The following is a 23,133-nucleotide window of genomic DNA, read 5'->3' as shown; positions in this document are numbered from 1 at the left end:
TTACTTTTTGCTTACTCAACCTCTTATGGCAAATTTTCTAGGTCCCTACTCAAAGATGAGGAAAACGAAGAATTAATACTGGTAACAAATAATAGTCAAGCCAAAGATGGGATGTGGATACATGGGAGAGATGGAAAGTGTTAAGTATGGATTACCATGGACATGCAACATCAATCAGAGCCTCCTATTTGTGCCCCTCCTAGACAGTGAAAGAAAGGCCTTGAGGGAGGTCACACTGAACTAAGAGCAAGTGATAACCACCAAGGTGAAGCATGGGAACAAGAGTACAACCAAAAGTAGTCTATCATCCAATTCAACCTATGATCCATATTAGAATGCGCTTTAAACATTAAATAAAAGCACTTGAATACAAAAATGGTTAATGTAACTTATAATAGATGACCCACCTTCATTAGATGAGTAGGCTAGATGAAATAAAGCACTAATCGAATCATGGATGAGAGGCCTTTAGGGTTAGCTATCTGTGGATCATCATCGCGCTGTTAGCTGGCAAGCTGAAACAATAGGAGAAATTTTTTCTCCTATGGGTTACCCCCATGGGACGTTACAGATTGATACTTCCTAATTAATTCCTCCAAAGTGTAAAAGCATTGCATTGTATTTCTTTTCTAGAAGTTCTTTGTATTTATTGACGTGAAGCTTTGCCAAATGTTAATATAAACTGATGCAGGTCCTGTGATAGCCCTTTTTCGTTACCCCTCTTGTAAATATTTTTATATACAATTGTAAATAATTGGTGTATATAGAAAATGACTGGACTGAGAGAGAGGACATGGATTTAGAGCTCTAGGAGGAGAAGCTACTTGGGGAAACAACGAAGCTCAGAATTGGCATTTAATTGGCCACTTATCTCCTTGATGAATTGTTAATTGGCCACCTATCTCCCTCATGAATTGAAGGCAAAACTAGTACAAACATTAAAATGTGTATGAGCAAGAGGACGACTAGTCCTGCCCTCGTGAGACATGTTGGTTTAGTCAACACACTAGAAAAAATGGCATAAGAGAGTATGCTGGGGAGATGGGATATTGATGCCCAACAGAGAAGAGAGCAAGAGAGATGAGAGAACACTCTCACAAGAAAACCCTTAGGAGTCGCGCTCCGAGTGCGTTATCAGCAAGCACACTAAGGCAGGAATGAAGAGATCCAAGCGTAGTGGTAGCATGACAATGAGAAAGGCTACGTAGCAGCAGTGCGTGAGAAGCACTAGATCAACTCAGTGGGAGCTCAGGTTGAAGTTGTGGTGTTGAGGAGGTAGAGCGAAAATGGACTTTGGATTCCTGCTCAGCGGGTGGAGACATTGGGTACTCTAGGACTTCTCATGGTGTTTTCACAGGTGGAGACCCTGAAAGTGGACTTTGGATTCCCATGAAAGCTATCAGGTAGAGGCATGGTGTGCTTTGGGTTCTTGTTGGATTGTAGGTGGAGGCACCATGGGCTTTGGATTCCTATATTGTGAATCGGGTGGAGACATCGTGGGCTCTGTATTTTTGTAAGTGACTACTGGGTGGAGACATTGTGTGCTCTGGACTCTTGCTAGATTGCAGGTGGAGACACTGTGTGCTCTGGATTCCCGGAAGTGATTGTTTGGGTGGAGACACTGTGATCTCTGGACTCTTGCTGGATTGCAAATGGAGGCACTATGAGCTTTGGATTCCCATGTGTTGTGAATGACTAGTGCGAATTTCCCTTGAGCACTTCACTCCTTAGACTTTGAATCTGGTTCGGGGGTGGTTAACTACAAGAAAGAATAACAGTGCAATTGACCTATGGTTGGGAGGAGAGTTTAGGTCCCTCTCTCAGTTTCCAATCCTTTAAATGATAAGATTAGTTGTTTGCTTGTCCTCTGTGTATGTTTGTTGCACTTGAATGATAAGTGTTGTTATATAACGAAGAATGCATCATCACTTTTAATGAAGGAATGAGTATTCCTGTATGTGTTTGTAATGAGATGTATTGCATGATTGTGCTTAGGATATAATGGACTTGTAGATCCCTCTGGATGTTGATATATTCTTTAGCTATTTACATGATTTATGATGATTGTTAGGAACTTAGTTGAATTACTATGGTGTTTTTGAAATTCCATGGTTTAACTGCTGTAACTATTAGAAGATCTCTGTGTTTGAGCATTGCAGAGTTTGCTGTTGAAGGATTGTTTGTAGCTTAACTTTGAGTTAACATGGATCCTTGTTGTGTGTGTAACCGATTATTTTGTTCCTTAATCTTGGCGCAGTGAAAGGAATAATGCATTTACGCATGGGTATGCCAAGAGGCATGAAGGAAATGTTCAAGACCTGTGTTGGATAGATCTGGTGCTGTTATAGTTGGAACTACAGAGTATGGTAGCCATGGATTTGGCTTGAACATGATGCTTGTGTGGAAGGCAGGTTCACATTGTCATGGATGTGTTCCATTTTTTGCCAATACTTGAAGTTCATTGTGTTGATGTATCGATGTGAATTTTGGTGGTTGTGCATAATTTGGGTGTAACCAAGCTCTTAGGAGAATCTTGGTTTCAACCCTGAGCTCTAGGAGAAAACTCAGAAAATCACTTTGAGTTATAAGGCTGAATTCACCTTGTATTCGACAAGTCCGAACATATTTGAGAGTCTATGTTCGGGGGAAATTGCAGTGACAAAGTTGCGTGGGAGTCAGACTTTGAATGAACCCAGATGCACTTGAAAACATACTAAGTTAAGGCTATCTAGGGTTGGGCCCATTAGGGGTAAACCTTGAGGGGTCGAGCGTTAATTGGCTCAAATGAGTCATATTCGGGGTGGGACCCCTTTTCGAAAGAAGCAACGTGGGACTAGATTAGTTTATAGGTTCGAGACATCTGGTGGCGCACATTAGACTATATGCTTGAGGGTCCGAACTTGTGCACTGATAAGAATTTAGTCCGAAGGTCTGGGAGTCTAGGAATTTGTTAAGCATAAGTCTATGGATGTGGGCCAGGCCCGGACTTGGGTGCTGATGGAGACTTAGTCTGGAGGTCCAGAGGTCTGAAGCTTTTTTGAAGTGCAAATAGCTTATACACCCAGATATCCCTTGGGATAGATAAAAAGGGGAATTCCTAAATTGCATGAGAGTCAAGTCAAGTGGGATTCGTGAGAGAGGCTGATGTGGCATGTGCCACAAATCATGTTAGTGAAGTTGCGTAAGCAACAGGTGGGCATCATAGTTGACATGGTAGGGGTGCGTAGGTTTTGTGTGAGTGCCACGTGGCCACCTTGCTTCTGTGGTAGGAGTTATATCGCCATTCTTTAATTGGGCATATCTTTTGATCTGAGCATCAAATTTCGATAAAATTTATATCACTGAACAACTCTCGACGAATTGAATGCTATGGTTTTATCCAAAGTTAATTTTGCTAACTTTGGAAGAGGAGAAATTTTGTAACCCCATTTCCATATCGAGACCATGGAAGTCAGGTTAGAGCAAAGTAACACCTCCCATTCAGCCTAGTAGGAGCTAAGGGGGTGAGAGGGAGCATTACAAATCTAGCATAACTTCATATCTATTAAGCATTAGGAGTGGTCCAAAAAAATGAGATGTAAATATTTTTGTCCTTAAAATATCTTAAGTTAATATGGAAGACATAAACTTTCTATATGACCTATGTTTAGTATATGCTTTTCTACAAATAATGTTCTAAAATTCTCTTATTCTAATGGTTGATAAGGTTTGATGACCATAGTGTTTATATATATAAAGTATTTGTGTTAAAAAAATCAACATCGACAAAAAATAGACGAGGGTCCAAAAAACATCTCTTTAGAAACAACAGTTAAAAAATCGACAAAAATTAGAAAACCAAAAAAGTGCAAAATATATTCATTTTTTTCATAATTTAAACATATAAAGCAACAACAACATCAGATAAACACTTTGGCACATAAATATGGAGAAGGTACTAAAAGTTATATATCAAAGTTGATACTAAATCTTGTTGAACTTGATAACTGTCCAATCAAGGACTCAAAAGTGGAGAACCCAATACAAAATAACATCACATATATAAATGTATATCATCATCATGAGTTATATGTACAAAGGCAAAAGTAGCAAATCTACCAGCTAGCTATATGAGATCAATGCCCTCTCCCCCTTTTATGGAAAAGATGATGGGTTCGTTTCCAAGCCCACCCCTAATAGTTGAAGGCCTTGGCCCTGCACCAATTGTTAGATGATGACTGATGGGTATAGAACTATGCTCGTTAATATCTATAGAAGTTGGTGCTGATGCTAGCACATTCTCGTCCTTCTCGTCCTTCTCCCGCTCCTCCTCCTTCTGTTCCTCCTGCTATTGTACTTGTTCATACTCTAACCATGCAGGTGACTCATCCATGATGGGAACCACAAACTCCACCCTCCACTTAGACCAAATATCAATATTGTCTAAGGAAATGGCATCCACATCGGGTGTTCTCTCCATTTGCTTCATCCATAGTCAGAGATCGTAATGGACATACACCGAGTCATTGAGACATGAGATATAAAAAATTTAATGAGTCTTGACTCTTGAGGGTCATAAATTACAATAAATGTAATTGCTCAATTGAAGTTCAAAGTTCTACCCTGTTGCACTTCTTTGAATATATTTTCTCAAATACACCCAATTATGTTCACATCCCAAAGTGCTATAGGTCTGACTGAGGACTTTGATGGCAATTTTTGGTAAAGTTGGTGCCCTTGCACCATAGTTTCGCCACCAAACATCTACAATAAAATAAAGAAAATGTAATTAAACTTTCAAATAAAACATAACTAAATTTAAAAAATCTAAAGTTCTAAATTGTAATGACTTTTCACTTACGTGGCATCAAGGTGGTCCTTTCATGAATAGTATCATCAAAGCCAAATAGTCCAATACCATACCAATACCTTTCTATCTCACGATTGATTGTGCTACGAATCCCGAGATTAGGTACCATCATATCAAGACAAGTATGGAGCCCTTCCATCACCTTGCCATCAAAATCAAAGTTGCATTTGTAGGAAAATGTTGGGTTGAGGAAAAATGTTGTTGCATGAATGGGTCAATGGAGCATCCCCGTCCATGACTATAAATCAAATGATTCAAATCCCATAACATCACTTGTTTATTAAACCTAAGGGTACCCTTGTCCACATAATAAACTTGGATAGTGTCCTTGACCCTATCCGCGGCCTCATACAAATAAGCCATTGCAAGCTTAACAGTAACAACCTATCTCAAAACCTTTACTAAAGGTTCAGTAATTGAGCACACTTCTTCTACTCTTTGCTAAAAGGATTCAGTTTACAATTTCTCCCAATTTCTCTCTTGTTGTATGTACAATTGCACCACTCATCACAAACAAACATTTGCTTAAACTCAATCGACATCAAAGCAAACACTGAAGAGTAATGAAGTTGGTGGCAAAATGTGTGATTACAAGGTGCCGCGACTCCCTGTTTTTGATGCATCTCCTCATAAGGCTAAGAACAAAAGCATGGTTATATATGAGCTTGGGGATGCTCCTAGCCATATCAATCACCTCCTTGATGATGGAGAGTTTCCCCATATCATCAAGCATCAAATCAATACAATGTGCAGCACATGGAGTCCAGAACAATGAGCGGTGCATGTCCATAAGCATCCTACCAACAACTACATAATTAGCTGCATTATCTATTATGATTTGCACCACATTATGCAAACCAATCTCTTGGAGGAACCCATCCATCAACTCACATATCAATGCTGCATCTTTTAGATGTGTCGATGCATCCACTGATTTAATAAACATGGTACCTCTAGGACTATGTACCAAGAAATTTAGAAGGGTCCCACCCTTCCTGTTTGTCCATCCATCAGACATCACTGTGCATGCAAAGACCTCCCATGACTGATTCAACTACGCCAATCTAGAGTTGATGTCCTTCTTTTCTACTTAAAGGATTGGTCCCACAACTCCTCATATGTAGCACTTTTATACCTTGGGCTCAAATAGCAATGGTGCACACTTTCTTGTCAAAATGGATTGTTTTTGGTGATGCTGAGAGGTAAGTCACTCCAGAAAAGACACCTCCCCATAACCTTGTATACTTCTTGCTTCTTCCTTTTTTATCACTGATTTGATGGAAGGTTGTGCTCCAACTTTGGTTTGTGAAACACAAAATGATGACTTCTTGGTAGGTGAAGCCGTGGAGCCCCTCCCACTATGCTCAGCCTCAGAGGTAGATAGCCCCAAAGATTTTCTGACACGTTTGGCCCTGTTTGCAGCTGCCTCTTCTTTCTTTTTGTCCTTTGCATAAATTTCATTATGCGTAGCTCTCATAATTTCTGAGCTAGAAGACTTACAAATCTCAACATCATGCCTGGGGATTTTAGCCAAATGGTATTTCAACCTGCTAACCCCTCCTGTCATATGTTGGCCACACAATTTGCAATTCAATCGTTGCTGGTTTGTCCCATCTTCAGGTTCCCCATACTGCCAAAATGGGTCCAAGGCCTTTGGCATATTTGCAGTGGAAATGGACAGCTTCAAAATTCAATCTTAGGGCACCAAAAACACAAAAAAATGGCATTAAACCCCCACTAGACAAAATAACAACCTATTCATTTAAAAAATCAAACCTTTAGAAATTTAGATTAGATTATTTGCAATGAAAAATGACAATAAGAGGGTGTATAAAAAACTAAAATCAAGCTTGCTGTCCCATTATAGAAAAAATTTAAAAACCCTTACATTGTTTTATGGGCATGAAAATCATGGCAAAATGACCCAAAAAAAAGGAAAATGTAGGCAGGCAAAGAGGCAAGCAATCATGCCTAAATCTATGCAAAAAAGTCATTAACATGGTGGGATTTAAGAACATACTTGTGAATGGAAGATGACAACACCGTTTGGCTATTTTGGCAAATGAACTTGAACCCTTGCTCCACTAAAAACAATTTGCTGGTGATGATGATTGTTGTTTGGTCCTCAATCCTTCCTTGAAGATGACCACAAGCTCTCCTCCCTCCTCTCCAACAGTAAACAAACAGAAATGGGAAAAGAAGACCACAAAATTCCCCTTAAAACCCTGCAGGGCAGGTGATTTCTTGTATCATGGTGCTAAATTTCGGCTAAACTTGCGATTTTTTCGAAAAAATCATGGTTTTTTCGAAGTGCAAAATATCATGATTTTTTTCTATCTATTTTTCAGCAAGGGTTAAAAGTTGTGATTTTTTGTAACATCGATGAAAAATCGCTGATGTTATCAACACTGTAAAATATTATATTCTACTGACTTAAGCTGTGACAGATGTTACAATCTCTTCAAGACTGAGTTGTAGAATGCACCTTGCTTCTCTTGGTACAATTATTGGAGAAAAAATGTTTAGATGAAGTGAAGAGTGGGATCAGGTCTGTACATTGCAACATATCTTACAGAAAAAAGCCAACTCACGTTGTGAGCCACACGAGAAACAAAGTCTCTGGTTGTGTGAGAATTGCTTACGGTTGACTTTGAAGACTTCCATACTTGTCTGTTGGAGATGGACAGAGATTTTAGGAGTCAAGTTACACTGATCAAGCTCTTGCACAAAAGAAGCAGATGGACTTGTTTGCAAGTTGAAGAAGACTAGTATTTTGTGAAGTTACCTGAGAACCTTTATAAAAGAAAAGAGGACAGCATAGAAGAGATCAAGTCCCCATCATTGGGTGTATTTACAGTCTTAAACAAAAATTGATTTTTTTATTAAATATCTTGACATAGTAGAAGAAAATGCATCAAGGATTTTGACATTGCCCTCAAATTATGGTAGAAATTCCCACTTTGCTTTGCAGCTACAGAATTGAACCTGGAATGTACTCAAGGAGTTCCAATCAAGAAATATTGCAAAGACTGAACTGTTACACTGAAATTCTGCTTGTTAGGTGGGATAGATCATAGAGTGCTGAAATTTTAACAGGATGTCCACTTTTTTGATGAAACTTACATCATCTGATCTCCATTTATAAAATGCATATATTTTGGAAATTAGACTGAAAAATGGTCCCGCTGACAATAACTTCATGTAAAATGGATGCTCCTACTACAAGCTATTGCATTTGCAATATAATGCTATTAAAATTTCCAGCTATGCGGAACACTTGTAAAAGAAAAATTTAGAGAGGCAGGGAGAGCAGGAAGAAATGAGAGAGAGAGAGGAGTGAGGAGCGAGGCTACAAGAACATGGGTGCCAAGTGGCAATCCTTTCTAGCAATAGGAACCATATGCAATGGAATCAATGATGGTCTTTTAAAAGTTTTGAAATTAGGCACTTTAAGGAACAATATTTTCATTTTGAGTTTGACTGATTAAAAGTTTCAATACTAAAATTGAAGTTTATTACAAAGATTAGATTGAATACTTTCTCTTTTCCCACATTGCTCCTGAATTCACTTGCACAAGTTGTTTACTTGTAGAAGATTGTAGTGAACTACAAACTGATTTTTTAATATATAGGTTTAAACTTTAGTTCTTTCCTTGTTAAGAAACCCAAGGGACTTATTGCACTAAAGTCTAAAACAATGATTTGATCTTCATGGAGGAAGCATTGTTCTAAGCCATCAACCAAATTATATTTGAAGGATGTTTGCATGGAAGAATTCAATTTCTTTGATTGTGTTGTTTGAAAACAGTCACTCAAAATATTGGGTTTAAAAGGACGCAATCTGATGTCAAGGGAATTTTTTCAGTCTGTGCACCTACAATGGTAACATTTGTTGTACATATGTTGCCTTGGAGAGAAGTTAGCTGGTTGTAACTATACTGACAGATTCGTTTACATTTGCTTCTTAAAACATATATGATTTTACTATCTTTATCTACGGAATGTGAAAGTTTTGGAAGTCTGCACTTTAAGACACTTAATAAATTTCCTCTCATTTATTTGAGGTTCCCTGGATCTATTTCATAAAACTTTCAGCCTTATGACCAAATCTGAAATATTTATTATGACGCTAAATACTTCAATTCTGTCCAACCTTTTCATTAGACAAGCTAAAGAAGGCACATACCAAAAATATACTTGAAGGAGAGATAAATATTACAGCACTTAGTGCAATTTCAACCAACATAAAGATATGAAAATACTTTTATCACAGGAAATTTGTAATAGCACTAAATCTGATTTGTAGTTTCGTTTAGGCATGTTAAAGCACGTAAAATTTCAGCTCGCCTGTTCCAACAAATCAGTGCATTAAAATAGCCATGGAAGTTGGAACTACTCATAGCAATGAGATACCAGTGTCTGTTTTTCAGAATTGCAACATATAAACTTAGGACAGCGATAGTACACTTCATATATTACACAAATGACAATAAATTACAGTGCCTGAGCTCATCCCAAGTTCGAACAACAAGTCCGTTCTGCTTATTCCAAGCAAGGACTCTCCAATTGTTTCCCAAATGCTTGTTAGGGTATCCACCATTAACAACAAACCATAACCACCAATACAAAGGCATAACAAGGGTATCCACCATCAACAACAAACCCTAACCAGAAATACAAAGGCCTAACAAGGCATCCTACCAAGCTATCTGGATATACCAAAGACTCCACGCCACTCTAGCATCAACACTGACAAGTCCAACCTTGGATCTCCCACTTGCATTACACAAGCTATCAAGGAGATTCACCAAGTATGCATCAGACAAATTCCTCTTGCATCAAAGCACTACAAATCCCTAGGGTTTCATCCCACAATCCCTAGATTTAGCTTACACCTGTACTTCAAGACAAACCCAAGTGCTCCTAGTCTTCTCTAGGGTTTACTTTAGACAAACTCTAAGTGTTCCAACTCTTTTATCATACAAGCACAGACTGAAGACAGGTAACTCAAAATTACAAGTGCATACTTGAATAGTTTGCTATAACAAAGGCTCTCTTCTCCCTTTACATAATATAGGCGAGGGAGGCCAGAAATAGAAAAATAGATTAGGTCCACAACAACATACTCCAAGTCAGTAGACTAGTCCACAACAACATATTTAAGTCAAGAGACTAGATCCATAACGCTTGGGTTTCCCTACTGCAGATATGTCGTTATTGTGTGGCTTCTGCCCCCTCTATTAGGCAGGAGCATATTATCATATATCCCCCTTTTTCTGGATAATTCTTAACCTTGGATACCAGAGAAGCTATTGTGTGGAGCCCTCAACTAACTATCTCTACCCAACAGGTCATTTTAATCTGGACCTTTCTTCAGAAGACATCATTAGATTCATTATTGGTGGCCTCAAAGTGGTTGATGCTCTCAGGTCCTATCTGATCCAGAAGATGGCTGGAGGCTGCTCAACTGACTTGATCTGTTCATTGGAACCTTGCTTTGCGTGGTTGCGTGTGTGTCCTCCTTTACAGGGCCGTTCTTCACTCTCTGATTGAGGATTCATCCTCAAGTCTACACATTTACACACTTGTGCATGCCTTTCTGCATTGTTTTGGTCATTTCATAGGGAGAAGATACCCTAGGCAATCTGCCACTTGGCCTGTAACACGAGACTTGCACTTCAGTCCCATTGATCTATTTTGGTCAGTAGTGGAGATTAGTACGTTTTCTTTCTTTCTTACTTAAGCTAGGCATAGTTGATGCAAAGTAAAATATGTTGTGAGATTTTTAGTTTTATTTTTTCTGCAAACTAACTAATTATGTACATGAATTCTCACACAACTAGTCAGTGAGTTTGTCTATGATCCTTTGCAGTGGCCACGGGAAGTCATGGAGGAGGATTTCATGAAATTGGCAAAGATGTTCAATGCACGGAAATCAATTGTGAGAGTGCCAGAGATAGATCCCAAATTCAAGATTGCTGTCCTGGCTTCACGACAGGTACTTTCTCAGGATAGTTTGTATTTATATTTACATAGCTGCTAGGAAAGATTCCTTCCATTTATGTTCTCAGGTCTGGCATGTGACGATTTAATGAGTGAGATATTTGGTGGAGCGCTTTATTTATCTAAAGTTATTAGAATATCTGGATCTCATACATTGCCTAGTATAATGTTTATAGTTTCTGTCAACATGCAGTGTGCTTTGATGTCGTGTGGGGAAACTTCAGCAAATGATGTGTAGGGTTAAATTATTTTTACCATATGTGAAACTAGAAATTTAATCATGCGCTGTATAACTGAATAATTACTGGACAAGAAGAATGTAACCGGTTTAAGAATGATTTAAGTTAGATTCAGATATTCCTTTGTTAATGATGGAATTTATCTGAGGTAGAGTAACTGCTCAATTATATTTAGTTGATGGACAGGACCATTGCTTGGTCGATTTACTGCATGGATGGCAGGAAAGAAAATTTCCTGTTGAAATTATGCGTGTAATAAGGTGGGTCTCAGTTTGAGCTGTGATGTTACTTTTTCATGCCTCTCAAAGTATGAAGGGACGTAACATTATTAATGAATTTTTTTTTTCCACAGTAACCACAACAGAGAGCCAAACACCCATATTATCCGGTTTCTTGAACGACACGGCATTCCCTACCATTATTTGCCAACTAGCAATGAAAATAAAAGAGAGGAGGAGATCTTGAACTTGGTTGGTGACACAGACCTCTTGGTTCTAGCTCGATATATGCAGGTAATTTCCTTTCATGTAAATAGTTTATTCGCATTGCAACTGAACTTTTTCTTTGGCTTTGTGTTGGGTTGTCTCATCTCACTTCATATAATCTTCCATGGCTCATGCCTGTATCCACCATTATCTTGTTATCTCACAACTCATCTTCCTTAGCCAGTACATCAGTTCGCCCTTATTCTTCTTATCTAGTAACATTTCTATAAAGAATGTTTGGGTTACCCTTTTCCACTACATCCAGATTATTATCATTATTAGTTTATTATAACATATCTCATCCCTTTGAAACTCATTTTCTCAATCTCTTTCTTTTGAAATTCATTCCATGCTGTTGAGCCAGGCTGATCACAGTGAGAAATGGAACTTAGATGGACAGCCTAACACTACGTTGACCTCACCAGTGAACCGAGACTCCATTGGCCTTCTCATATTTTCACTTTTAACATGGTTGAAAAATGATTCAAATGTCATTCTTGCAGTAAAACGTACAAGTTGTCAAATACCCGTTTTTCAAATTTGCAGATCCTGTCCAGCAAGTTTTTGGAAAGCTATGGAAAAGATATTATAAATATTCATCATGGGCTCCTGCCATCTTTCAAGGGAGGGAACCCTTTTAGGCAGGTCAGAGATTGTCATCTTTCAGGCTTATGCATCTCAAATGAAAAATACCATGACTTGTTATTTTTGTGGGTGCATTGTCTCTGTGTCTATGTTATTCATGTTTTTACATTAACCAGGCTTTTGATGTTGGAGTAAAATTGATTGGTGCAACAAGCCACTTTGTAACAGAAGAACTAGATGGTGGGCCCATAATTGAGCAAATGGTAAGAATCATTCTATTCTCATCTAACCTGACACAGAAGCCATCTACTGATTTGTTTGTTCATCTTTCTAATTAGCATAGCCTAAATGTTCTAAACTTCTATGCCTTTTCCCTTTTCAAAATAGATGAGTTTTGCTTAAAATCTGGCCAAAAATTGTTGGAATGACAGATTTGAGTTAAATCTATACAGATAGAGTGTCTTTTTTGGAAATATTGAGAGGGGGGGTGAATCAATATTTCTTTTTCAACTATTGTTTTACCAATTAAAACATTTATATTCAGAACACAAGATGAACAACAAGTATAAATGCTTTTATTAATATAATCTTTGCAATAAAATAGATACAATATATAAATGGTTGCAATTAGTTGCCAAGCACCAACTTGGACTTTTGTGAGGCTCCAACCTCCAGAGCTCCAACTCTGTTTCGCCAAGGCAACAATCTTGGACTTAGGAGCACCAACTCCCAAGGACTTCAATCCTTCCAATTCCTGAGACACCAGTCCCAAGGACACCAATCCTTCCTACTTCTGAGGCACCAATCCCAAGGACTCCAATCCTTCTTACTTCTGAGGCATCAACCCCAAGGACTCCAATCCTTCTTACTTCTGAGGCACCAACCCCAAGGGTTCCGACCCAATCTTGTCAAGGCATGTTTGATAGTAATGTTCTGCTCTCAGAACTCTTCTTTACTGAGTTCTGTCTGTTTACAGCTTCACTGTAGTCTCCATGCTACAACATCAATGACAACCAATCTTCTTATGAAGGAGTCTTTACAACTCTTCATACTGTCCACACAGAGTCTCCAATAGCCTTCATGACCTCTGATAATGTCTCCACACAGCTTTAGTGAGTCTACTATTAGCTGCACTAAGCTTTGCATAAGAACCAACTTTCTGTTCAAGCATCTGTTCTTACTGTCACAGTAAATGCTTCAGCATGACTGCTTCTTTGCTGACTACTTCTCCCTTCAAACAATGTCAGATAAAACTTTATTTATTACATCCCAGAATTGTTCTACAGACTGCATTGTGTACCTGATTAATTCTTTCACAGGGTAACACGATTAGCAGAGAAGCTCACCCTTCGAATGCCTCCTGTCCTGTTGGTCCTTCGGCCCTTTTCTATTTTGCTGGACCCTACAACTGCCTCTGTTTCCTCCAGCTTTTTCAACAACATACAACTTTCCTTGTTCTCTGTTTTTGTATCTTCCTGATGCCTCTGACTGTCGGTTTCCTCTTTCCGCTGGCTCTTCGGCTTCCTCCTCGGTCGCTGTAGTTTCCTTTGCGCTCGCTTGATCCTTCGGCTTCCCTCCTCGGTCGCTGTAGTTTCCTCTGCCTATTTGAATTAACCAATGCCTCACGGACACGTTAATTCAAAAGAGTAGGCCAAATTACAAAGGAAATGATGCTTATTAAACAATATCAGAGAGAGCCCTTTTTTTCCTTTTAATAACGTTCATACACAGGACTTTACTGTTAATGGAGAGACTGTACCAATCAGGAAGGCCCCACATGCCACGTCACCATCGCAATCGCAATTGCCATCGTTCAGGCCTCCTGAACTATTGGGAGCATTTTTTATGCATTTTGGCCTTCAAACCCCGCGAAATACAATTATTTGAAATACACAGGAATATATGGAAAAATCGACCGAAGGGCCGGACTTCAAATTTATTACACCCGCATCTATAACTGCATCGGGTCTGCTGTGTAATCGCAATTAATAGTCGCAGCTTCCCGATGGCTGATGGCCGATTCACCTGCGGATGCGATATGATATTAAATCAAACTGCAATGTTGCATCGGGTCCGCAACATATATCGCAATCGACGCTTTCAGGGGTGACACCCCTTTGTATATTGCGATATGCGAGTACCGATGGGCGGATGCGATATAATATTAAACCATTACATAATGTTGCAACGGGTCCGCAACATATCGCAGTTACATGATATATATATAGCAAGTTTGCATGTTTTAACGTGGCAAGGCTTAAATCCTGAATATATGAAATACACTTAAAACCATGCTTTGACACACTTAGCGAACTTCACTTGTTTATACACCCAGACAGATGTCTCGTCGGGTCCGCACATATATATCACAGTCGGGGGTTTTGGGTAGTGACTTATAGTAGAACCCGCTGATTATAATATCGCCGATATATATATGTACTCCGCCTCTATACTCTGATATATGTATATTTGCTGCCTTCGATAGTGTATTCCGATATATACACTATTTACGCCTTCGATTGTGTATATTGCATATATCGATATGTTTTCTGCCTCTGATAGTGTATTTGCATATATATATGTTTTCTGCTCTTTGGCATCAATACATGTATTGCTCCCGATAGTCCTGATATGCCTCCGATAGCTCTGTTTTACTCCTCCGATGGCTTTGTTTGTTCCTCTGATAGCTCTGTTTGCTCCTCTCTGTTTTCATATTCTACAATACTCCTCCTGTAGCTCCAATAGCTCTGTTTTGCCTCCTCTGATATGTTAACTCCTCTTTTGATTACTTCTTCCTTTCGGTTCTTCTTGGGCATGTATTACATGCGATGCTCCTCCGATGGCTCCTCCAATGTCTTCCTTTGGCTTTGCAATGCCTTTCATACCTTGATGGCTTTTTCCTTTTCCGATATGCCTCTCTTGCTCTGATATTCTGCAATACTCTTAAGCATAAGCGATAGCTTTGATATGCCTCCTTTGTTAACTCCTCCATTAACAGACTCTTGCTCATGGCTTGGCTATCCTGATGGCCTTGCTCCTGTCTCTTCATGGATCTACTCTGCTTCCCCTTCATGGATCATCTAGTATCTAGAATATTGCCATATTGACATCAATGACAACCTAGGTCAACAATCTCCCCCTTTGTTATTGATGGCAATATTCTTCTTCTCTCCCCCTTTGACATCAATGACAAATGAGTGCTTTGGGACTCCCCCTATCAAACTGCTTCTGTTCTTTATGAATGATAGATCTTCATGGGTCTGTGACTCCCCCTGTCATAGTGCTCTTCTTTTTACTCAAGATAGAAGGATTGATGCTTTATCATCAATTAGCACATTATTCCCTCTTCATGTCTCAAAACTACTTTATCATGGCTTCAACAATGCTTAAAGATGCTCTACTTCAATGCTTTCAATCAGATTGCAAATAGCCATACACCAAGTGTCCAAGTCCAGGTTTTTATGCTTCAATCCATATTGTTGTCTCCACAGTCAGAATTGAGAGGCCTTCATAGTCCGAATCAAGAGAAAATGCCACTGAAATTTTCTTTCTTGCCATCTTTCTTCAGATCCGAGTTCCTTTGTGTTTCTATGCTTCTCCTTAAGTCACTGCCATCCAGTATTCAACATCATTGCATTTGGATGAAATGGTGAGAGGTTGTGCCTCACTGTTGCTGTATTTTCTAAGTGACCAATATCAGCTTAAGTTATATTTGACTGCACGACATTCTCCTTTCTATGAGCCATCTTTTCCTTGTGTTCTTGTACATATCTCAGCAAGTTATTTCCGTTAGCAGATTTAGATATCCAATCTGTGACTGTCTTTTAAATTCATTTTGCTGATTTGCATCTTCTTGCAATGCTTCAGTTTTGTTATATGCTGCCAGTTGCTCTTACTTCAAACTCCATTCCAGATGTATCTGTTTGTTTGAAGATTGCCTCTATTAGTGTCCATAATTTATCTATTCTCACATTAAATCCCTGAGTCAAGACATTTAGCATCTGTAATATCAACACCATAGTTATTTTCCCTATTTCTCTAGCATTAGATGACTTTCTCTGTTGCTCCAAATACTACTTAGTGATTAAGTGGAAAGCATCTTTAACAACAGTCCAAAGAATGGTTACATGATCATGTTCTTCAATGGAGTACTCTTGAGAAATGATCTTTATCAAAGAATGATTGTTAATATAGCTCAACAAGGATTTCATAAGGACTCTTTCACTAATAGTTCCTGCAATAATGATCAAGAATCACAGGCTCCCCCTAACTGTATGCATCATCTCTTTTGGCAGAGTCTTCCCATCAAATGCTTAGATTGTCAAAATTCAGGCGAATGACCTGTGTTGTTGGGTGGGGAGTTCAAGGGACTTTCGGATTGTATTTGCTTCCTTCTCCATACTTGTGTAAATTTCTTCTTTTGCATGGTTCTAGCTTGTGTAAGATCCCAAGCTAAGTTATAATCACGTGCCATATGACTAATGTTATGACACTTGAAGCATTCTACATTGTTCATGAATAAGAATTCATGATTTCTTCTTGCAAAATTGTTTCTTAGAGATTGTTGGGGACCATAATATCTATCTTTATGAGATGGTTGGGGACCATAACATCTATCTTTATGATATGCTTTACAATCTTTTGCCATGTGACCAAAATTTGTATAAGAATAAAAATAACCAAAAAATGAACCTTGGTACCTAGGAGATGGAGATTTCCTTTATGTACTTCTGAAGCCTTTCTGCCTTGAGATCCTTTGATGATAACCATTGCCTCTTGCATCTTTGACATCATCTACATTTCTTCTTGGAGCAGGATTTCTTCCATTGTAGCCTTGATGTTTCTCCTTGCCTTTGCTGGAACTGGGAGCATCACCATTTCTTTCTGGCTTCTTCACATCCCTTTTGTTTGAAGCATTATCATTCTTGTTTGAGGATTCACCTGCATACCTGAGACCTGATTTATCAAATGGACATCTGTGATCGCTGAGCATATCATCCAAGGCTTGGGAGATCTTCAAGATTTTGTTCATCCCTTCAACCTTTTTTCTGAGGAAGACAATCTCTTCTTCCAATCTTTCACACTCATTATTCTTCTTAGCAAGTTGTTTCTCAGTTTCTTCCTTGATACGAGTAGCTTCATCTGCTTCTATTTTAAGGGAGATGATATCTGACTTCATTTTCCTTTGCTAGACTGCTTTCCATTTCTTCCTTGATCCTTGTAGCTTTACATGTTTCGGCCTTGAGAAGTTTGATGTTAGATTTTAATTTGAAGATTTCTTCATCCTTTGCTTTTAGTTGACAGATCATGGTGTTTCTTTCCTTTCCTGCTTCATCAACCTGTCCTTCTATGATTTCCAATGCTTCCATTGTCTTCTTAGCTCCTTGTGCTTGTTTCCTTGCTTCTTGTAGTTGAGATTTGAGAGAGGAGACCTCTACCTTGTACTGACCAATCTCTTCTTCAAGTTTGTTCAAGCTCTTGTGCCTTTGTTCAAGTTGACTTGACAAGGTATCTTCTCGTTTCTTTGCTTTATCCAATTGATTTGTCATGGATATGACTTCTTCATGATGCTTTCTTTTGCTTTGATGAAATTCCTTCTTAAGCTTAGCAAGCTTTTCATCCCTTTCTTGTACTTGAAGCTTGACAAGGTCAATTGTATCCCTTGTTTGATCTTGGTCACTAGCTAGTGCTATCTTCTTAAGTTTCTCATTTTCCTTTTTCAAATTGTTAATCTCTTCCATGGCAGCCATAAGTTGAGCGAGGAGATCTTCTACAAAATCTTTTTCATTCTCTTCATCTTCTAGGTTTGCTTTAGCCTTGATGTCATCATTCTCATTTTCAGCTTCTATGATGGGTTCTGGATTTCCTTCTTGATTTCCATCATCTTCTTGATTGATGGTCATGGTCAATGCTCCTTTTGAGTGAAGGTCATGAAGTTTGTCCCATATACCCTTCGTTGATGAATATTTTCCTAGATTGTTCTTTATAGAATCAGGCAGCCCATTCAAGATTGTCTTCATTGCTTTTGCATTGTACTCCTTGGATTCTCCATCCATCCTGCTATCAACAATCACTGATTTCCAGATTTCAATGCCTTGAGTCTGTAAGAAATTCCTCATTCTTGCTTCCCATATATTAAAGTTCCCATTGAACCTTGGAGCCTCCTCAAATTGATTGTCTTCTATCTTAGTAGTAGAGGGAGACACATCCTTAGGAGGATTGGAGACTTTCTTCCTTGACTTCGCCATTTGTGTTCTAAAGATCAACTTTCAAGCTGTTAGGCTTTGAATGAAGGTATTGGCTCTGATACCAATTGTTGGAAATACTGAGGAGGGGGGTGAATCAATATTTCTTTTTCAACTATTGTTTTACCAGTTAAAACATTTATATTTAGAACACAAGATGAACAACAAGTATAAATGCTTTTATTAATATAATCTTTGCAATAAAATAGATACAATATATAAATGGTTGCAATCAGTTGCCAAGCACCAACTTGGACTTTTGTGAGGCTCCAACCTCCAGAGCTCCAACTCTGTTTCGCCAAGGCAACAATCTTGGACTTAGGAGCACCAACTCTGAAGGACTTCAATCCTTCCAGTTCCCGAGACACCAGTCCCAAGGACACCAATCCTTCCTACTTCTAAGGCACCAATCCCAAGGACTCCAATCCTTCTTACTTCCGAGGCATCAACCCCAAGGACTCTAATCCTTCTTACTTCTGAGGCACCAACCCCAAAGGTTCCGACCCAATCTTGTCAAGGCATGTTTGATAGTATTGTTCTGCTCTCAGAACTCTTCTTTACTGAGTTTTGTCTGTTTACAACTTGACTGTAGTCTCCATGCTACAACATCAATGACAACCAGTCTTCTTATGAAGGAGTCTTTAGAACTCTTCATACTGTCCACATAGAGTCTCCAATAGCCTTCATGACCTCTGATAATGTTTCCACACAGCTTTAGTGAGTCTACTATTAGCTGCACTAAGCTCTGCATAAGAACCAACTTTCTGTTCAAGCATCTGTTCTTACTGTCATAGTAAATGCTTCAGCATGACTGCTTCTCTGCTGACTACTTCTCCCTTCAAACAATGTCAGATAAAACTTTATTTATTACATCCCAAAATTTTTGTACAGACTGCATTGTGTATCTGATTAATTCTTACACAGGGTAACACGATTAGCAGAGAAGCTGACCCTTCGAATGCCTCCTGTCTTGTTGGTCCTTCGACCCTTTTCTGTTCTGCTGGACCCTACAGCTGCCTCTGTTTCCTCTAGCTTTTTCAACAACATACAACTTTCCTTGTTCTTTGTTTTTTATCTTCATGATCCCTCTGACTATCGGTTTCCTCTTTCCACTGGCTCTTTGGCTTCCTCCTCGGTCGCTGTAGTTTCCTCTGCGCTTGCTTGATCCTTCGGCTTCCCTCCTCGGTCGCTATAGTTTCCTCTGTCTATTTGAATTAACCAATGCCTCACGGACACGTTAATTAAGAAGAGTAGGCCGAATTACAAAGGAAATGATGCTTAGTAAACAATATCAGAGAGAGCCATTTTTTTCCTTTTAATAACGTTCATACACAGGACTTTACTGTTAATGGAGAGACTGTACCAATCAGGAAGGCCCCACATGCCACGTCACCATCGCAATCCTAATCGCCATCGTTCAGGCCTCCTAAACTATTGGGAGCGTTTTTTATGCACTTTGGCCTTCAAACCCCACGCAATACAATTATTTGAAATACACAGGAATATATGGAAAAACTGACCGAAGCGCTTAAGGCCGGACTTCAAATATATTACACCCGCATCTATAACTACATCGGGTCCGCTGTGTAATCGCAATCGGTATTTGCAGCAACCCGATGGCCGACGGCCGATTCACCTGCGGATGCGATATGATATTAAATCAAACTACAATGTTGCATCGGGTCCGCAACATATATCGCAATCGACGCTTTCAGGGGTGACAACCCTTTGTATATTGCGATATGCGAGTTCCGATGGGCAGATGTGATATAATATTAAACCATTGCATAATGTTGCAGCGGGTCCACAACATATCGCAGTTACATGATATATATATATATATATATATATATATATATATATATATATATATATATATATTGCAAATTTGCATGTTTTAACGTGGCAAGGCTTAAAGCCTAAATATATGAAATACAGTTAAAACCATGCTTCGCCACACTTAGCGGACTTCACCTATTTATACACTCGGACAAATATGTCTCTTCGAGTCCACACATATATATCGCAGTCGGGGGTTTTGGGTAGTGACTCATAGTAGAACCCGCCGATTATAATATTGCCGATATATATATGTACTTCGTCTCTATACTCCGATATATGTATATTTGCTGTCTCCGATAGTGTATTCCGATATATACACTATTTACGCCTCCAATAGTGTATATTGCATATATGTATATGTTTTCTGCCTCCGATAGTGTATATTGCATATATATATGTTTTCCGCTCTTTGGCATCAATATATGTATTGCTCCTGATAGCCCTGATATGCCTCCGATAGCTCTGTTTTGCTCCTCCGATGGCTCTGTTTGCTCCTCCGATAGCTCTGTTTGCTCCTCTCTGTTTTTATATTCTGCAATACTCCTCTTGTAGCTTTGATAGCTTTGTTTTGCCTCCTTTGATATGTTAACTCCTCTTTTGATGACTTCTTCCTCTCGGTTCTTCTTGGGCATCTATTACAAGCGATGCTCCTCCGATGGCTCCTCCAATGTCTTCCTTTGGCTTTGCAATGTCTTTCATACCTTGATGGCTTCTGCCTTTTCCGATATGCCTCTCTTGCTCTGATATTCTGCAATACTCTTAAGCATAAGCGATAGCTTTGATATGCCTCCTTTGTTAACTCCTCCGTTAACAGACTCTTGCTCATGGCTTGGCTAACCTGATGGCCTTGCTCCTATCTCTTCATGGATCTGCTCTGCTTCCTCTTCATGGATCATCTAGTATCTAGAATATTGCCATATTGACATCAATGACAACCTAGGTCAACAGTCTTGGGGTTTTTTAGGGCTTTGAATCCATTTATGCATTCAAAAATGCATTTCAAGCATCAAAAAGTGATGATCTCACCAATATTTTATCTGGATTCTGATGAAAAAGGAAAATATGTAGAACAGTTAGAATTCACCTCTCTATTTGCATCCATGCAATTATACATTCTTACAAATAATATACAAATGCCTAAAGTGCTCTTTTGCATTTTTACCATTTTATCCAACGCTGTTTAGGGCCATCCATAAGAAAATAGTTCCTTGTTTGTACTGGGTGATTCCTTTTTATAATCATAGTGGTGTCAATTAGTATTGATAACCATGAATCTTACTACTGTTATTTGTAAGCTATTGCAGGTTGAACACATTACTCACCGGGATACCTTGTTATCGTTTGCGAACAAATCTGAGAACCTTGAAAAACAATGCCTAGCCAAAGCAATTAAATATTACTGTGAACTTCGTGTTTTAAGGTTTGACGACAGTAAAACAATTGTGTTTGATTAATCCAAGCATTTAATGTTTCCTCATCTATGGTAATAATTCTATCTACACAGATTCTACTATTCTTTGGTTTTATCAAGAGGATATAACATGTGCTTGGAGAAATAAAGACAGCAATGTGGAAACTCTAGGCATTTGGCGATGTTTTCATACCTTATAAAGGTCATTAGACTACTAGTCTGCTGCTGTATTCTGCTTGAATAAAAATGCTTAATACATAGGTGGAAATTGTACATCTTGTCAAACAAGGCAAAGTTGGCATGCCTTTCTTCACATGTGTGTTTTTTCTGTTGGATCTTCCTATTTTGTGTCATTCCCCCCTTCAATTTAGCATCCGACCTTCATTTCCTATCTTGTTCACCTGGGTGTAGCCCTGCTATACGTGCAAATTGACTTTGAGGTTGAGTATTTTTTTTTGGTTGTAATAATGAAATTAAATATTTTCATTCATTTGATGTATTCTGTGGATACACTGTAATTTCTAAGTAGCTCTGTGAACTAAAAATGTGAGCGCCCAGCAATATCATCCACAGGAAGAGGATTTTACTGCTAGAACATCAACTTTCAGCGTGGCAGATTTGAGGAATCAATGGAACTTGTAATGAAGCAGGGGCAAATTTTGAGGAAAATATAAAATCTGATTCATATGAATACTTAGTCTTTGGCGCTGCTGTTAGGTGACTTGGTGACGATGCATATTCTTAAATCAATTTTTAACATGACAGATTTGAGGCATCAATGAAACTTGTAATGAAGCAGGGGAGAATACTGAGGAATAGATCTGTGAACAATATAAATATTTAGTCTTTTCGTCTGAAATTTACATATGCTTAAATGCAAGTAAACACTGATAGGTGACTTACTGATGATGCTAATGTACCAATGTTAGGTTTTGCCATAAACATTTGAAAGTGTAGACATTGTAAAAAGTTGACCAACATGCAATGTTTCCTTAATGGAAAGGCAAACTCGAAAAGGGCATCGGGTGTTTGATGCCTTGAGCTCTTTGAGTGCATGTTTAAGGGCCTAATTCCTACCTTACTCTCGAGTTATTCAAATCTCATACCAAATAGCACACTCTTATGCAACTATAGCATTTTTAAGGGCCTAATTTCTACCTTACTCTCGAGTTATTCAAATCTCATACCAATTAGCACACTCTTATGCAACTATAGCATTTTTAAGGGCCTAATTCCTACCTTACTCTCGAGTTATTCAAATCTATACCAAATAGCACACTCTTATGCAACTGTATAGTGTATAAAGAGACTAGCTGTTAAGTGTTTTTTTTGCCTTGAATGACGATAAGGTTATGTACAGAGTTCCATAGAATCTTAGTCATACTAGAGAAGTTACTCTTAGCTATGGTGGTAGGACCTTTTGTGGCTTTAGAAATGTGACTGTATGATTATCTCAAATAAGCTATTGCTAAAC

The 23,133-nt window shown here is 38.7% G+C and overlaps 1 protein-coding gene across 4 annotated transcripts in view; it reads left to right on the top strand.

Annotated features, from left to right (window-relative positions):
• The window catches only part of LOC149262312 (formyltetrahydrofolate deformylase 1, mitochondrial-like), a 59,270-nt gene extending 36,810 nt beyond the window's left edge, over positions 1-22,460 (top strand). Inside the window, exons 3-8 of one of the 4 annotated variants that reach the window (XM_089423994.1) lie at positions 10,697-10,847; positions 11,278-11,351; positions 11,444-11,603; positions 12,123-12,221; positions 12,338-12,424; positions 22,218-22,460. In XM_089423994.1, the coding sequence (XP_089280120.1) occupies positions 10,697-10,847; positions 11,278-11,351; positions 11,444-11,603; positions 12,123-12,221; positions 12,338-12,424; positions 22,218-22,301 (655 nt within the window). In that variant the 3' untranslated portion in view covers positions 22,302-22,460. Of the gene's footprint in view, positions 1-10,696; positions 10,848-11,277; positions 11,352-11,443; positions 11,604-12,122; positions 12,222-12,337; positions 12,425-21,543; positions 22,150-22,217 lie in introns of those variants that run through there. The other 3 variants (XM_089424002.1, XM_089423977.1, XM_089423986.1) reach the window with 3 other exon arrangements.
• Positions 22,461-23,133: the final 673 nt, after the last annotated feature.

The sequence above is a fragment of the Pinus tabuliformis genome, chromosome 6, assembly GCF_031772625.1.
Source record: "Pinus tabuliformis cultivar Carrire ecotype Pingquan chromosome 6, CPIR1, whole genome shotgun sequence".
NCBI classification, from domain to species: Eukaryota; Viridiplantae; Streptophyta; class Pinopsida; order Pinales; family Pinaceae; genus Pinus; species Pinus tabuliformis.
The sequence above is the reverse complement of the archived record's forward strand: the minus strand, read 5'-3'. Positions and strand labels throughout refer to the sequence as shown.